Source organism: Equus caballus, chromosome 24, assembly GCF_041296265.1.
Source record: "Equus caballus isolate H_3958 breed thoroughbred chromosome 24, TB-T2T, whole genome shotgun sequence".
In the NCBI taxonomy this organism is placed as follows: Eukaryota; Metazoa; Chordata; class Mammalia; order Perissodactyla; family Equidae; genus Equus; species Equus caballus.
This window is the reverse complement of record NC_091707.1, coordinates 31,284,559-31,301,990: the sequence shown is the minus strand read 5'-3', so window position 1 is coordinate 31,301,990 and position 17,432 is coordinate 31,284,559. Positions and strand designations below refer to the sequence as shown.

At 51.1% G+C, this 17,432-nt stretch overlaps 1 protein-coding gene across 36 annotated transcripts in view; it reads right to left on the bottom strand.

Annotated features, from left to right (window-relative positions):
* Positions 1–892: 892 nt before the first annotated feature.
* Positions 893–17,432, bottom strand: part of RGS6 (regulator of G protein signaling 6) — a 528,942-nt gene continuing 512,402 nt past the window's right edge. For 17 of the 36 annotated variants that reach the window (XM_070250011.1, XM_014735689.3, XM_023628035.2 and 14 more), the window contains one exon: positions 893–4,947. In XM_070250011.1, the coding sequence (XP_070106112.1) occupies positions 4,897–4,947 (51 nt within the window). In that variant the 3' untranslated portion in view covers positions 893–4,896. Of the gene's footprint in view, positions 6,170–6,601; positions 6,889–13,532; positions 13,600–17,432 lie in introns of those variants that run through there. The other 19 variants (XM_070250022.1, XM_070249994.1, XM_070250004.1 and 16 more) reach the window with 6 other exon arrangements.

The window sequence follows — 17,432 nt, the reverse complement described above, 5'->3', positions numbered from 1 at the left end:
CTCAGCTGGGCAGGAGGAGTTCCAGGTTCCCTGGAGATGGTGGCCATGATCAAAGAGGACAGGGAAACATGGCTCTTTTGTGGTGGGCCAGGACATCACAGTGGGGTACACCCGACACTTCAGGTGCTGTTGCAGGTGTGACCTTGGTCTTGACCTTGCGGGGCAGGAAGTCTTGCTTTGGGAGATGGCCCAGGGGTTGGGGAGACAAGTTGGTTCCCAAGCAAATGTGGCTGAAGACCCATTCCCCTGCCTCTGAGATCATTTCTACTTTGGGGAGCGAAATTTCTGCCACTGAAGCGAGCTGCTAGGTGCCCGCCTGGGGTTAATAGAAAGATTACAGTACTGTGGTTTCTTTTGACCTGTTCTCTTCTCCTCTTGTCAGCCTGACCTCCAGGATCTCAGAGTCCCACTGCTTGGGTGTTAGTGGGAGATGAGGTTGTCTGTCACTCAGGAAACTGAGACTCCTTGGAGGGAGCACCATCTGTATGCAACAGACTTCGATCTTGGGACTTTATTTAAGAGTGCCAGAGTGGTGTCTGGCCACTGCTGATGATCGTCAGGGCCCTGGGTTTTGTGGTTGAGCACAGACAACGGGGCATAGAGACCACCCAGACAAGGAGACCCTGGCAGAGTCAGGGGCTTCAGCTTTCTGGTGACATGACTGTCCCAACATACCAGGATGAGTCACATACCCCAGAGCTTTCCTGAACTAGTCAGCATCCGGCTTGGGAATGAGGGGAAACAGGTTGTGTGTGTGTGTGTGTACATGCGTGTGGGCACGCACATTATAATGGAGCAGAGTGGGGAGTGGGGAGGGGTGGTAGATTTTTTCTCTAGCGGTAAATCCTGCCCACAAACCCCCAAACCAAGGAGCCACACAGAGTGAGCTGGATTGTAGTGGGTTCAAGTCATTTATTTTTAGACTGTACCAGCATGTTTGGTTCTGGGGTCCAATCCCCAAATTCCAGAAAAATAAACTAATGAGAACCACATGCACTACGAGAAGGCCATTCTGCTGTGTCCGTGATCATGCGGTGAGTGGGCATAGAATATAGACCAGGAGCCCTCGGCATGAAGCAGGGCCTCTCTCCCGGGACAGCTGACAGCAGCTGGCTCTGAGACCTCACTGGGACTGGGGAAAGGGCAAGGCTGGGTTATTTGGACCCTGTCCCTTTACAGCCCCCAGGTCCCTTATTGCTACATTTGCTACTTTGCTACTTTATGACCCCTGGGTGGTACCCAGGGGACGTCTTATCACTGGGTGGTACTAATGAGTAGGCTGCTGGCGTCTGCCGTTGCCATGGTTACACCAGCACAGATCTTTCTTCAGAAGGTCCAGTGGTGAGTTATCAGGGATTCATTTGGCCACTATTTGACTGTGCCACACATGGTCCTTGCTGTACACTCAACTCAATCAGCCCTTTTGGAGGCTGGTGGCATGTCATCTTTCTCCCCGCAGGGCTTTCCAGCTCCCGGACCTTGCTGGAACACCTCTCTCCTCCAGCACTTTCTGCAAGGCCCAAAGACCAACAGCCCTCAATCCTTTCCAGCGTCTGGGAAGACTTCCTGGTGGTGGCTTTTGAAGCCCATGCATTTGGAGCACAACAGGAAGGGTGTGTTTTAGGAAAAACGTCAACTGTCACAACCAGCCAAGGGGCCAGACGGGTGGCAGTCTCCTGGTTCAGTGTCCTGTCGGTGAGGTAGTTTGAACACACCAGCAATCCTGCCTGGGGAGAAGCCCCTGGAGCATATCCCCCTGTGTTCACTGGTCCAAGAAACAACTCAGAGACATGAGAGGTCCCTCCTGGGCGCTGGCCTGGCCTGACCCTTGGGCAGTCGTGGGGCTGGAGCATGGCCCAGTTGACTGCACTGGCGGGCCAGGCCCTGCTCTGTCCCTGTGGTGCAGCAAGACCTTCCCAGGGGAACAAAGCATCACTTTCTGGAAGGGCAAAGCCCTCTCGCAGCCCAGAGAGTTCCTGCTGCTCTGGTCAGGCCCTCGGGCTGCTCCTGGGCATTTACGTGAGCCAATCTACAAGTTCTCCTCGTCCGTGTAGGCAGAGGCCCGGTGCCTGTGTGTCTGGCCTGATGGGTGGATGGTCACATCTAAGGCCATCCTGATGCTTTGACTGTGGGGCTGCCAACATGATATTTGCCCTGTGAGCCCTCATTGGGAAGAGCCCCAGGCCCAGAGACCACACCTAGTCAGGGAGCTGAAGCAGGACATGGCGAAAGAGGAAAGTCTGTTTTGCTACAGAACTGCCTTCAAAAGCCTGATCTGGCCTGGATTTATGGCTGCGTGGACCAGGCCAGTGGAGAACTGGTCAAGATCAAGTGTACTTGCCTTCTAAGGTCTGCATGGTAGACTGACCTTGGGCTGAGCAGCCACGTCCCACACCCCATAGCTAGGCGTGATCTACTGGGAAGCAGGTGCTGGTGGTCGCAGGACCGAGCATGCCTTGGTTGGGAGGTGGGATGGGGGTTATTGCTCTGGGTTTGAGTCCTTCTGAAGCGCCTTTTCCTCTGTTGAGCCTGCTGGATGTCCCCAGAGGAGTCTGGAAGGCTTCAGCCTCCTCCATCTCAGGGCTACAGTCCACCTGGCTCAGTCCCCTCTGGGGACTTCCAGGGTGGGCCAAGCCTCAGGCTTGCATCGCTCAGGAGTAGCAGCCAGAAGGGCACGGAAGTTACGGCCAGTGAAGCCAACCCTGCCCTGGCTGCAGCCATGGGGAAGGGCACGGGACAGCCAGGCCCTTGCCCTGGATAACTGAGGGCACAGAGGTGCCCACTGTTCTGGAACTTCCTTTGTCCACATACCCTGCACCTCCATGTCAGCCCAGCCTGGGGACACTTGGCAGGGAGGAGGTTCCTTTGGGCAACGCTGGGTGCAGAGGAACTTGAACTGTGATTTTGTTCTGAAACATGAGGTCTGTGTGAAAAGCAAGAGGATAAAAAAGGGTGGAAGGAGGAGAGGAGGGGTCAAAAGACCCCAGGACATGGGATCAGGCTTCGTCTCAGTCCTTTACTCATTGAGTAGTTACCGAGTGTCTACAAGTGCCAGGCTCTGTGCTGAGGTCGCGTGGAACAAGGGTATGGGAGTGTCCCATGAGACTCTTTGAAGACACTCTGAGGACTCAGCATACACCATCTAATTTCCACTGTGCCTCGAAGAGAGAGCAACTACTGCCAAAGGGGGAAACTGAGGCATAATGGTCAAGAACCCATGATCAAGACTCCGAATGCCCCTGGGACCCCGCTAAGGGATGGAAGGCTGGGGTCCTGGGGATAGGGCCCTGCGGAATCAGACATCCACGGGGCCCAAAGGGGAGCACCCAGGAGGCAGGGTCTGCGAACAAGCCTGTGAGCCTTTGGTCAGCAGCTGGGGAGTCTGCCTATGTGAGGAAAGACGGACCAGTGATGCTCTTTGCTTCTTTGTTTGCTGTTTATACAGTCCCAAGGCAGATTTCTCACCTAGGGCCAAAAATAGCTCAAAGGAGGATAGTAATAGCAGGTGGGGGAGCGGGTGTCAATTCAAAACCATGTCTCTGAATTCACTCTGTCCGAGGGCTCATGGGAGTTGCATGACGACAATGACAATGATGAGTACTAGCTACCGTTTGCTAAGCACCTACTGTGCATCAGGCACCTGACTTGGAGCTTTGCGTACAGGGTCTCACAGCCAAGTTGGCAGACGGTCTTTTTGACACACGCATGAAGGGAATACAAGTGGGTCTTTTGCAGGTTTTTGCAGGTTTTCCTTTGTGTCTGCTTTTTCCCTTGATGACCGGCATGGGTTAGTGGGCTGCCTTAGCTGGGCTGTCACAGAACCACTTGGCCCTGGCCTAGTCCCTCTGTAGCAGATTCTGCTCCAGCTTCAGACCCAACAGAGACCTGGCCTGGCAGGGTCCTGGCCCAGCCCACAGGACTGCCCACCTTGTGACCCAGCCGCTTCCAGCTGGGAGCCCTCCCAGCTTCCACCTGGGGCTGCCAGAGGGAAGGATCCCAATGGCCCCTGAGTTCATGGCCATGTTTATTTTGAGGAAAACATGAGGGAACAAACCAAGGAGCAAGGGGCAAAACCAGAATAAATTACGAAGTAATAAATTTTTAAAAAGATGGTCAGGACCTTCACGTCTGGTAAACCACAAGCTCTTTCATCTACACCGGTGCTTCCTCTGGCGTTGGACCCTTGAGACATTTGACAGGACCAGAGGGCAGCCACGGGGCCTGTGGAGACCTCTTGGAAAGCTGGCCTCCAAGGGGGTTGAAAGAACTTGAGGTGAAGCCATCCACGAGGTTGCTCGGCGCTGAGGACATGATTGGGACACGTTGTGAGGGTGGTGCTTGCTCTTGGCCCCTTACACCCCGGTGGCCAGAGAGATGGGGGGAAGCGGGAGGCAGGGGCGACACAGTGGCTGTAACTATGGTGGGTGTGGTGGTGCACCGGGGGATGGTGGGGAGGTGGCGCATAATACTGGATGTGCTCAGGGCTGGCTGGTCCCTCTTGCGTCTGCCAGAAGGCGTGATCCCCCAGGCCGCCGGAGGAGCGATGCTAATAAGAATATAATCTTAGGTGACAGTCACAACAGGAGCCCCACGAGGTGTTCTCCCCTGAATGAGTTAGGGATAAGGACCTCTTAGAGAACGGGGTGTCAGCGCACGACTGTACAAGGAAGAGAGGGCTGTAAATGGGGGCCCCCGCCGGGCGACCCCAGGCTCTGTAGATGCTTTCCTTCCGGTCTCCCTGTTCACCCCCAAGTCTCCCCACCGTTGCCCTCCATCGCCCTCACTCTTTCTCCTTCACAGTGACCAAATCTCCCCGTAAGGAGACTCTGTCCGTGGATGTGGAGCGCCGCCGCCTGCCCGCGTGGTCCTCGTCCCCGGGCCCCGCGGTGGGAACTGTCAGGAGGACTGCATCAGGCCGGTGAGGCGCTTGCCCGCCAGAGACTTTCCCTGCAGAGACAGGCGACGGAGAGGCACGCACAGGCATGCACGCACACACAGAGGGACAGAGACAGAGAGCCAGACAGGCGGGTTAATTGTTGTAGGAGCCGTGGAGGCCAAACGTCTTAGCTACCCGACCCCTTTAATCGCTGGCTTTAGGAGCCTTAACCTCAGGCAGTTGGAACAACCAGGACTCTGGGGCAGGTTAGGGAGTGAGGGAGTTGCTGGTATTCTTTTTGGGGTGTGGGAATTTTACTTACCCAAAACCAAGCACTTCAACCCTTACTTAGAGCATCTCTTAATGCCTGTGGGCCGGCCCTGAACTTAATGTTATTCAAGTGAGGAAGGAAAAGGTGGATTGGGGACCAGCAAGATCAGGGAGGGAGGGTTGACCCAAATAGATGATGGCTAAGGATCTGGGTGGTTAGGAACTAATGAATTAACTATTCTTAAGAATGCAGAAGACCTAGGAATCCTGTTTGAAATGCAGGATGAGTTCTCCCTGGAAGAGACGCACAGACTTCGGGTCCTCCGGATGACTGCTTCTGGAACTGAGAGTACAGGGCATCCCCTGAGCCTGGGCTGATGAGCGCTGTAGGGCCCAGAGAAGTGCACTCCTGCATCTCCTATGTTCCTGGCTCCCCATCTTCGGTACCCAGGGGCTGAGTATGATGACTCCACATCAGGAAGTCTACACACCCTTCCTTAAAACCCATATGGCAGTTCTTCTCAAAAATGAACAAAATAAACTGGATGGTGAGGCCTGGTGCATGAGGGATAGGGGTCCTAAGAGTAGCCAATTGTTCATGTGCCCAGCAGGAGGTGGCTGAGGAGCCTCTGATGCGGGACTGGGCACCAAGAGGAGGGATGAGAAGGATAAGCAAGGTTCAGGGGCTCAGCCTATTTCCCTTGATGTCGTCTGCACCCAGTCCCTGCTCACTCTTTTCAGAAATCTATAGCCTTCAGAATCCTCGGATAGGGGTCTAGAGGAGAGTGTGGCTGGCCCCAAGCAGATTGATCACTGTGTCTGAGAAAACACCCAAAACCCATCCTATTATTGACAGCGGGTCAGTGACACCATCGGCGTCCGCGAAGGGCAGCACATGATTGCTCGTCAGCCTGGGCTACGCTGTTTCGTAGTGTGAGATTGCAAGGGCCAGCAATTCCTCGTGGTCATTTCCAAGTGGGGTGCGAGGGCTCATCTTGTTTACTGGGCTTGGCTGCATGGAAGCTGGATGTAATTAAAAAAAATTGATCAGGTTTGTGAAGCCCGGTAGGGTACTCAATAAACCTGCTGATTGATGAATTGATGGATAATGGGTAAATCTAATAAATGAACAACATGGGCTGTGAGTTTGCTGGATGCAGGACAGTGTGTCATCTGACTTAGCTCTCCATGGAGGGACATGCAGCTTGACTTTGAGAATTCTGATGACATGGATGGGAGCTTGTCCAGGAATGGAATTGCCCTCGGGGGCTATTGGAAAGTCTGCGCCCACCTTCTCTTGCTCTTTTTCCCCCTTTCTTTCACTCCACTTCTTCACTAGTGAGACAAAACTTTTCATTTTTTTCTCCCCTATCTTAAACACACACACACAACCTCCCCATCAGTAATCTTATCTGAATCTTCAAATACACTAAACTTAGCCTGCAGCAGGATACATTTATACTGGGCTAAACATTCTTTAATCAGATTTTTTTTTTTTTAATCCTAGAGGGTTGCAGCGCCAGTCTTTGCAAATCACTAAAAGCAGGATGGTACTCTGTGTAGAGCGAGTTAGGTACAACAGCTTGTAGACGGCAGAGGCCGACCTTCAAGGACTCCCTCCAGCCCTGGATTCTAAGGCACACACACTGCTGTTCCTCTCCTTGACTGCCCTTCCTCAGATGGAGCTCGAGGCATTTGTCATCCAGTTGGTTCACCTGGGAATGTGTCTTCTCGATGTAGGCCTGAGGCAGGAAGCATGGGGGTGTGTGTGAGGTCCTCTCCGGGGAGATGTGGAGCTGATGAATCCAGGGCCTCCTGGTCAGAGAGCTCTAACAAACCTCCCCACTCCCCTTACCCCGTCCATCCCCGCTCCTATGAAAGGCACCCAGGAATCATGCTTTCCTCTTGGTGCTGCTTATTGCTGTGGCAACCACACACCAAATACAGGCTCCTCCCCACTCCTTCCATCCCTCCTCCACCAGGGCCACAAATTACACATAGTAAACTCAAATATATATGTTCCAGGTCTGCCATACACGGCATTTAGGGCTCTGATTTAGCTAGCGACAAGAAAAAAAAAAGAAATCACTAAAGCTTCTGAATAACAGTCTGTGGCCAGTGAGTATGTTAAAAACCCAGAGACAAAGAAGGCGAGGTTCGCCAGGCATCCAAACCCTCATTACAGCTTCTTCCTCAGTAATGAAGTCATGTTGGCTGGAGAGGGGGCTGTGGGACGACGGAGGTTGGAGATTCTATTTCTGGATGATTGTGTGTCTATTTGTTTTAGGTGAATTTGGCCCTGAGGCCCCTGGCCCCCATCCCTCCCAGTTCTATAGAGTGGGCTGGGCTGAGCTTGGAGGGGCTAATTAATCTCTTCCTGCCTAAGTCCTGAGCTCAGCCTCACAGCTCTGACTCCAACGACCTGTGGCCAGCCCATCAATCCTGCCCCGCCCCTTCCCCCAGCTGCTTCCATTTCTTAGGGCTTCAGGGGTGGGGGCAGGGTGGTCGGGTGGTGGAAGGGGTGCAGCTGATCAGCCCAGAGAACAGACCCTGAGATTGTTCCCAACCTCTCAGCAATCCAGGTGGCGCTCCTTGGCATTTTTGTCTCCCTCTCCCCACTCCTGTGCTCAAGCATTTACCAAATGTCAGTTCTGTTGCTAAGGGGGTTCGTGAGAGTTTGGGTCGTCTTGGGAGGCAGCTCAGCCCACCTGCCATCTGTCCTACGCAGTGACCTCCTGGGTCGAGGAAGGATAGGCTCAGACCGGAAGGTGGTTACTCATGCAGGATGCAGGCATGGCTAGATGCCTGGCCTCGGGCTTTGGGGAAGAAATCCTGCAATCACACTGGCTCAGCAGCTGCCTCCCTTCTGAAGAGCTGAGGCTCCTGTAGTTTTCAGGGATCAAAGTGAAATCTGACAGCAGAGGCTACCTGTGTTCAGAGGTGAGCTGCCACAAAGCCTACGCTGCTAGGGGCTTGCTGGGAGCTCCTGAGCTTCCTGCTCTGCCCAGAGAGAGGAGAGCTCCCACCTGTACCCTCTAGGGCTCCTGCCTCCTCTTCACCCCCATCCCTGCCTCCGTCTTAGATGATTCTGAAGGAAACAAGAAGGAGAGTGGTAATTCTGCCTCTGCCTGGCACCTTGCATAGTTACAGGGGAAGTGGTTTTTTTCAGTGCGTGAATATGTGATGTTCCTCAGTGCCGGTCAGTTGGGAACGGATCATGGTGCCAGAAAACTGCAGCCAACTCAGCCTGAGGCCTTGGCGGAACTGAGCAAGGCAGCTGAAGGTGGTTGAAAATGCTATTAGCAGGCAGCCTTTGTCCAAGTGAAAAAATATAGTGATTAGAACTGAGCTGCAGAAGGTCCATTCCAGAGACACCCGAGCTTTGCATACAGACAAAGTGCTTTTCACCTTCGAGACATTTGGCAAAGTCTAATCCAGTAGAATTTGGGATCCTTCAATTTCATGGACCAGGGGCTTAGTGCTGGGTTCACGAACAACCACACATTCAATACCCACCCTCTACCCTGACTGATCATTTCGGCTCTGTGGCCATCTTGATGGCTAGAAGCCTGGAAGAAGGTGGTCATGAAATCTTTTGTTTCTAAAAGGAAACACACAAAAGGAATAGCTTCCTTTTGTGCAGAGCTTTAAGAAAAATCAACATGCTGTTTGACATGCTGTGGCTCTGTGCATCGCGCTTCCGGATATTAATCAACAAAGCATGCACGATCCGGGTTATGAAGAGCTTTCCCCACCTACTTACCTGGGAGGCTGATGCTAAACACTTTGGCTGGGAGAAGGGCTGTGGTTCAGAGAGTAGCCCTGGGGGTCAGATGGCGTATTGGGGGCAGTGGAGCCGCGCTGTAGGGGCTCAGGCAGGACCCTTTCAATGCTAAGGGAGTAAAGACATCTGAGCTGCTGATGAGATTTTCTTGTGATTTGCCCAGATGACCTCAGACCAAAGTTACAGATCTCAAGTCCAGCAAGTCTAAATTTGTGCTACCATGGGGATAGAAATCACAGTTCCCTCTGGGGGAGAGGGGTGGAACGGACTGGAAAGGGGTATGGGAGAAATTTCTAGAGTGATGGTTGTAGGTTACACTGATGCATACATTTGTCAAATTCATTGAACCATACATTTCAGATCTGTTCATTTTGCCAGATGTAATTATACCTCAAAAGAAAAAAAAGATTAGAAAAAATATCCCAGCTATTACCTCTCTGCTTTGAAATTTCCCATCCCTTATTCTTTTTCAGTTGCTGTCCCAGCAACTTTGCCTTTTGGCTAAATTCAATGCTTCTCTCTCCAGTAGAGGAGAAACCCAGATTCCTCTGCTAGGGGAACTAAAACTTGCTATAGAACTAATTGGGAGCACTATTTCTAGTCTGCATTGATCCAAACCGATCACCTTGTTGTGACACACAGGCATTTTTCATCCTTGCTAATGAAAAATGGTGTTCTGCTGAACAGGGCTCACCAAATGACCTTGCCGGCAAGGAGTGGGAGGCCCCAGAGATGAGCTGTCCTCGCAAGGAGACTGAAGGTCACCTGTGAGTAGCTGATGCTCAAGTTCATAAATGATGAGCATGTGTGAAATCACAGGCCTGGGGGAGACTTGCTGACGAAAGCAGTCAGGAGTCTGACTAAGATCCAAGTGGAAATGTGAGTGTCCTGGCTTGAGTTCGACAGGAGGCGGAGAAGTCAAAGATCTGCCTAACTTTATCAGGTGACTTCCCTGGAGGTTGGTGCCCCTGGTGATCCTTCTCCACTGAACAAAGCATAAGGAATGATTTCAAAAGGGAGTATAAGGAATTCTGTGGCATCTACTTTCTCAATGACGTTTAAAATTGGGAAAAGAGTGCCATTTGCTTTGGATAGTTTAGGGGTCTGAGAAACTCTGGCAAGGGATGGTGGGAAAATCCATCCTTAACATAGAATAGTTTCAACAAGCTTTTCAACTCCCCCTCTCTCATTACCCTCTGCTCAATTTGGTGAGGGAAGGTGGAGCAGAGGAAATGGGAAAACCAGGTGATGGGACTAACCCGAGATTACGCACTGCTGATCCACAGCAGAGTTAGGCCAGAGAAGCATGGAGAGACGGCCTCCCCTCCTGACTCCTCCCCTCCTGACTCCTCCCCTCCTGACTCTTCCGTAGTGGGTTGGGGGGTGGGGCGGGGGGACAGCCCTGAGGCAAGATCCATTCCTGGGGTCTATATTACTCCCGGGTCCTTGCCAAGCTTTCTGATCTCTCTCAGGAGCTGAAGGGCATTTTATTTGGTTTTAAAATATTCTCTTTATTTGGCTTTTTAAAATAAGATACCACAAACATAAAATAACAGCCAAATAAAAAAGTCACGAGAGAGGTGAAAATTGAATTAATAAAAAAAAAGTTCACTGGCTGAAGAATTAATATACATTCATGCACATTTAAACCTGTTAAAAAAATAAGGAATATGATCAAAATGAAAATAATGGATTCTTTTGAAACAGCCCACCATCTTATGTATGGTGCTATAAATAAGCAGGTTTGCCATGTTAACGGTGGGTCAATGGAATCTATCAGCAGTCATATCTTTTGAAAGCAATTCCCACAAAATGTCCCTGGGACCATTAGCAGGTTCAGACACCTTACTCTAGCCTGTAGTGGCAACTACCAGTGCTTTTTTTGTTTTTAATTTTCATTTGGAAAAGGTAAGTTGCCAGCCCTCCTATCTGAACTACGTATAAAGAACTGACCTACCCCCTGACCTCCCATGGACTCTCTTTGAATTTCTTATTCCTGCCCAATGGGGGGACATCAATATCTCATGTACTCCCCTTCTCAGGTGCCCTCCTCTTCAAATCGCCCAGACCTTGATGGTGCCAGGGTGGGAATGTTCCCATTACCCGGGACACAGGTTAGCTACCAGGACAATTACCAATAGGCATCCGTTATTGACCATTGAGCAGCTATGGTGTGTCAAGCACAAGAGGCATTCTATAGACACTTCTGCTAATGTCTACACCCTTGTTGTCAGTTAAGTATTACCTTAACCCCCACTGGACAGACGAAGAAACAGGCTCAAATAGAGCTTGAGCCACTTGCCTGAGAGCACACAGCTGGTCGGTGGCAGAGCCGAGTGGGTTGGCCTTTGTGACCCACACACCTTCTACTTTGTGCATGGCTGTCAAAGAGGGAGGCAGGTGGAGCGCTCAGGGGCTGGACACCTCCATGCCCGCCCACACGAGGCGACCTCTCAGGGTGGTGTGGGGTGATTTTCTCAACGTCACTGAGAGAGAAGCTTCAGCTCTTGGGCAAGCTGAGACCATCTCGGGCATTTCTGCTCAGCCTGAGGTGCGTCCCTTCATCACATTTGGGAATCCTGAGAGAGGGAGGTGCCACCTTCTGCCCAGCAGGCCTGGCAAAGCGAGCCTTTGGCTACTGTTCTGGGCTGGGGTGCAGGTCATGTGAATTTAAAGCAGTGGCTGCTGGACAGGTCAGGTGAAGCCACCACTTCTGTTTGTAGCCCTGTGTTATTGGGGCTGATGCCTCTGGGATCTCCATAGCAGCTGTCCCAGGGAGGAGAGAAGCAGGTGTGATGTTTACCTTTCTAAGGTGATGCAGAGCTGCCTAAGAGCTGCCTCACTCCAATTAGAACCAAGTGTCTAAATCGCGGTGTCCTGGCTGGGGAAGTCCTCCCTGGGTGGGACTCCTGGCACCCCTTGCCACCCACTGTGCTCATCACTTACAGGCTCTTTGCAAAGGCCAACCTGTGCCTGTTAGTTTGGGTGGGTGGTGGAAGACCATCCTCCATGGTCCTCTAGCTGTGCAGGGACAAATCTAGAACCAGAAAGACATGCTGGGAATGACGAGGGCTCAGCAGCTGTGCCCTACACTGGTGGCAGGATGCCTGGCACAGACTCCCCAGCCTCTCTTCCATGTTGTGCATTCCTACTTTCCCTGCACTCTTTATCCACACATGGGGAAATGTTCCCTTTTTTATTGCTGAATCTCTTGTCTCTCCTTCCTCTACTTCCAACAGAACACCCCTGTTGCTCTTTCTACACTCGGCCTATAGGAAGTTCTGGTGGACGCAGGAGTAGAGTGGAGGCCAGCATTCCGCCACAAGGTCCCTCTGTAGCATGACTTCCTGTGGCCCAGGCAATGCCAGCCTCTTTCTCTCCTCCTCTCCTTCCTCCTCCTCCCCAAAGGCACTTCAGCATCTCAGCTCTAGTTCACTCCAAATTAGGTAAAGTTCAAAAGACTCAAGGAAACAGAGATATGGCTGTGTTGCTATTGGAACAACTTGATGCCACTTTTTTCTAACTGGGAAGTTCAGGTGACCTTTGATGATGGTTACAGGGGAGAGTGCCACTGGAGTCTAGAAACACAAAATTGTGGACCAGACAGCAGGATGAATCGCTTGCTTGGCAGTGTGTGATTCCCCCGACGACCCAGGAAGACCCTAATTTCACCTTCCTAAGGGCATTTCTCATCTCCTACAAACACATTCACCCCAACCACGCCCATTGATTGGGGTCCCTGGTTAAGCCAGCTGCCAAGGCAGAGCCTAGAAGGCACCGCCCCCACTGACCCAAAGCATAATCTTTCTATGAATGTCTACGTCTATTTGGAAGCATTTGCAAAGAGGGCCAGCACACTTCTTTTTCCTGCCTACCACCAGGAAAGCAGTTCAACAGGCATTTATCAGACATGTATTTCTAACCTGAAAAAGTGCAGTAGGGGACAGGTCAAGCAGCATTTTCAAGAGATCTCTGGACAGAAACTTGGGTCAATGGAATTCCTAGGCACTGAGAACCTCCTTACTCCCCTATAGACCCTGTCACATGTTGCTGCAATGCTTTCAGTCCTACAGGATAGCAGATGGGTGGTCCCCCAGCCCTCTTCTCCCCCGGTGCTCTAGTATGTAGAAATATGAGATTTCCAAGTGTCCTACAGGACTGGGCCCTGGGCCACACAGGAAGGGTTGTGGAAGCTGTAACCGAGAGATGGAGCCTAAGGATGCTGCTGTTGGATTTAAAAGCATCTTCAAAGGTAGCAGGCTTTTTTGTCTTGTTCTGCTAGGGGTCCAAGAGAAGTGAGTTACAGGATCAACACCAAAAGACAATATTTGCACATTGCCTCTGGGACAAGGCACTCATCTCAGCATCATTTCCAGACCCCTCAGTTGCTTGTTTCTTAGGAAGGAAAAACTATGAGTGCAAAAATGAGCACACCAAAAACTGGGCGCCATTGGCTGTCCATGGAACCAGAGTGTGAGAACAGGAGTGGTGGGTGGAGATGAGGCCATGGACAAACGGATCATCTCTTCTGGATTTGGGAGCACCTTCTGTGCAGAAGGCTCCCAAAGAAGGTTAGAGAGTGCGGACGCCGGGGTCACTCACCCACTGCTGGAAGGAAGCCACCTCGCGGGTGAAACGCAGCGGCCATTCTGACTCTGCGCCAGCAGCACTAGGCAATTGTGTTTTTAGGAAGGGAAGTGAAGAATAACTTATCCAGCTGAAACCATGAAGACCTGTGGCTTAAGGGAGCCCCTGCCCAGACACGCATACAGCTGCAGCAGGCATGCAGTCCATGCACAGGCACATGCAGGTCTGCAGCGTATGTTACACACGTCCATACACTGAACACAGAGGTGTCTATCAGGCAGGCAGTACATGCACCTGTCTATACAGCTGTGCACACGTTCATGTGCATGTTTACACTGCAGGCACTTCCATAAGCATCTCATGCAAGGTGCATAAGCAACCACGTGACGGGTTGTAGAGCTTTCTATCAGGCTTCTGAGATGACAATCTTTGACAAACACTGCAAACTTAAAGCATTTACCTTAAGATACATATATAAAACCCGGACTCTCCCAGGAAAAAGCCGTTCATGTCAATGGAAATGGCCTCTCTGCTTCTGTTTCTGTCAATACTACAAGCAGTAGGAGCGTGCACCACGGGGGGCTGGTTTATGGGGGATTTCAAAGCATCCCCTGCCATTTGCTTCTGACTCTTCTGACAACCCCACTCTGTAGTATGTGGTTAAAAAGTACAAGCCTTTGTTTATCTGGCAGATGGAGCAACCAGGCTTGGTGAGGTTGTGTTGCTCAGGGTGGCTCCAGCCAGGCAGACAGCTGAGAGGTGAGGGTCTCTGGGAACGAGGCTTCTGCCGTGCAGAGCGCTACGTCTGGAGGACTGGATTTCATGCTCTTATCAGGGGGAGAACCATTCCTGATCTGTGTCCGGAAGCAGGAGGCGTCTCAGGGTCCTGTGCCTCAGTAGGGGGGCAAATGCCAGATCCTGACAACCTACACCACATTTTTCCGGTGGCTCTCTCCACCTCCCAGCACCACACAGCGAGAAGCCCCACAGTTCTCACAGCATCCCAGAAAGCACTTAGGGGCCCAAGAAATGGACTACAGGACAGAAGCTGGCCTGCTGAGCACCATGGTCCCTCCATTCCCAGGGAAAGCAGAGAAACTGGCTCTCAGAGTCAACTTTAAAAATAAGCCAATAACAATAGCTACCATTTATTGAGTAATTCCATAAGCTGGTCACTATACTAAACAAATGTGCTTTGCACACATTGTCACAAAGAGATACCCACATACTCATCCTCAACTGCAAAATAAATATGATACCTACCTCGCAGAATATTGTTGGAAATTAAGTAAGGTAATAAGAGCTAAGCATGGGCTGCAAATATCATAATAATGAAAATAATAATACGAAGAGCTACACTTGCACACGTACACTATAAACACTGAGCTGAGCAGCTTAGGTATTTTTTTCTCACTTAATCATTTACTCTTAGCTCCTTTTTACAGATGAGGAAACTGAGGCTTAGAGGGGCTGCCCAAGTCACACAGCTAAGGGGCAGAGCTGGAGCAGAAGCAAAGTCCCTCTCAGGCCAAGCTCAGCATCACTTGGACGCCCACGGCGTAACACTGTGAGCCCCACGAAACAGCAGCTACGGCTGTTATCCCCTCCTTTAGTGCCAACATCCACCCCGTGCATCAGGCTTCATTAGACCCATCAGGCAAGTGAGCGACTTGCCAGGGTCTAATACCAATATTAGGCGGAGAAACAGGATTCAGCCGAGGTTGCCCATCTCTAACTTAGCCCACTTTTCTACATTCTGGTGGGCACTAATGGGACATTGTTCTCAAGAGGCAAAGACAGCAGACCATCTTGAGTAGGGGAGGAGAAGGCAAGTGAGGGAAACGTCACTGCCAGGTTTTTGACAACATTTAACTCTGGGTGGTTGGTGTTGTTCAGTCACACCCCAGAGAGCTGGCTATGACAGGGTAAGGAGCAGTCTGGATGACTCAAGGTGGGCAGCCATCAAGGGCCAATTGGGGACCTCTCAAAACACACTCCTGCTGGAGCAAGATGCACCTCGCTGTGCAGTCATCCATGTAGTCCTGGGGAGTAGGGAAAGGGAGGGGACTTGACACCAAATCTGAGTGAAGCTGCTGCAGGGCAGATCGAGAACTCTGGTGGCCACCAGCTCACCCACACCCTGTCCTGGTGATCCCTCTCATAATGTCCCACAGATCTAGAAACAATTCAGGAAAGCTATGATTGAGGGTTAGCAAATCCTGTGCTCTGGGGCTGTGTCATTACCAAGGAAACCTCCATCAAGCATATGACCACTGGAGAGGGATCATTCACAAATGCTAATGGTTGACCACTTTGTATATTTAGAGTATGGATCCCCTGGAACCTTCCAGTATCATCCAGGACGGGGAACTCATCAGAATTTCCTCACTGCTTTTGCTTCAGATTACAAGGTTGGGTTGAGTTTTGCATCGGTTGCTCCATCTCCATCTTCCAATTTAATCTGCTACGATGGAAAAGGCCAGGCCCTCCATCCTTGCTTGACAGCCTGTCTTTTCCCATTAAGCATGGGGGTTCAGATGCACCATGCTCTTATTGCAAATGAGAAAGTCCAGGGGCAGGGTGTAAAACGGTTCTCCAACCCTGTGAAAAAGTATGGGTGCCCTCCGCACTCCTGGACCTCTCTCTCCCCTACCACTTACATCCCGGTGCCAGTCGTGCCCAGCAGAGTTTTAAAGGACTGTGAGCAAACACGGCAATAATCAACTCTGACTGGGTTTTCTTTCGCTTTAAAAAATGTCTTATTAAAACTTTGCTGACTTTACCGGGACCGCCATGTTTAATGAGAGGCCTCAAAGAATCTGAAAGCAAAAGATGAAGAGAGGAAAAGAGCCATAAGCTGTAATCACCATAATTATACAATCCCATGATGAGTTGAAAGCAGCCCTGGCGAGGCCCGAGAGAGGAGGGAGTGTCATTTGCAATCCGGTCTGTCCTCAGGACAGCTGGCAAGAATGTGACACAAGAACCCTTAGGTTTCCAAGTTGGGTTGAGTTGAAGATGAGTCCTTGAGGCAGGGCCCAGAAGGAGGGGGCTCAGGGAGGGCAGTGTCTCCTCTGTCTAAGGCCTCTGGGGGCATGTTCTTCTCCTGGCCAGGCTGAGATGTTTTTGGTGCCAGCTTGCCCACCTGGAATCTGCAACTGGCACTGGGTAGAGGCAATTGGCTTTATCATCTTTTCTGCTTTCGACAAAACACCCTTTCTGGATGGGAACTGTGACAGGCCAAGCTTTCTCCAGTGCAGAGCCAGGGCGCCCCGCGCACATGCCCGCTCTGGCTGTGCTCAGCCTCACTGTGCCAACGGGCGCCTGTGTCCTCTGCTCGCTGACCTCCTTTCAGGCATTCAAGAGAGAGAGTCCTGTTGCCCAGAGCTCAGCTGCAGCAGCAGCAATTGGCTTAAAAAAAAAAAACCCAAAACAACAGGCAAGGATGACATGTGGAGGGCAGTCATTCCACTCCTTGACAGTTTCCCTTGCTTTGTGCCATCATCTGGCTTTTTCTCCCTCACGGCAGAGTCTAATCAGTCTCCTGGATCCCTCACCTCCAATCTCAGCAAACTCCCTCCATACGATCCATTCTCCTTTTCCACAGCGTATTTATAAACCACAGAATAAAATGCAGCGGGATCCATTTAACAAATATTTAATGCATCATAAGATTCCAGTTGGAGGAGGTGATGGAATCCAATGCAGAAACCTTCTTGACAATATCCTTGGCCATTCAGCTTCTGAATGTTTCCAGGGAGCTCACTGCTTCTTGAGGTGACATATTCCATCGTTGGGAAGTTGCTACTTTAGAATATTCTTCAGTAGAGTGACTCCCCATATCCTCTACCCATCTGTGCTAGCTTTGCCTAGAGCTATCCAGAAAAGTCCACTCACTCTGGAAGACAAACATAA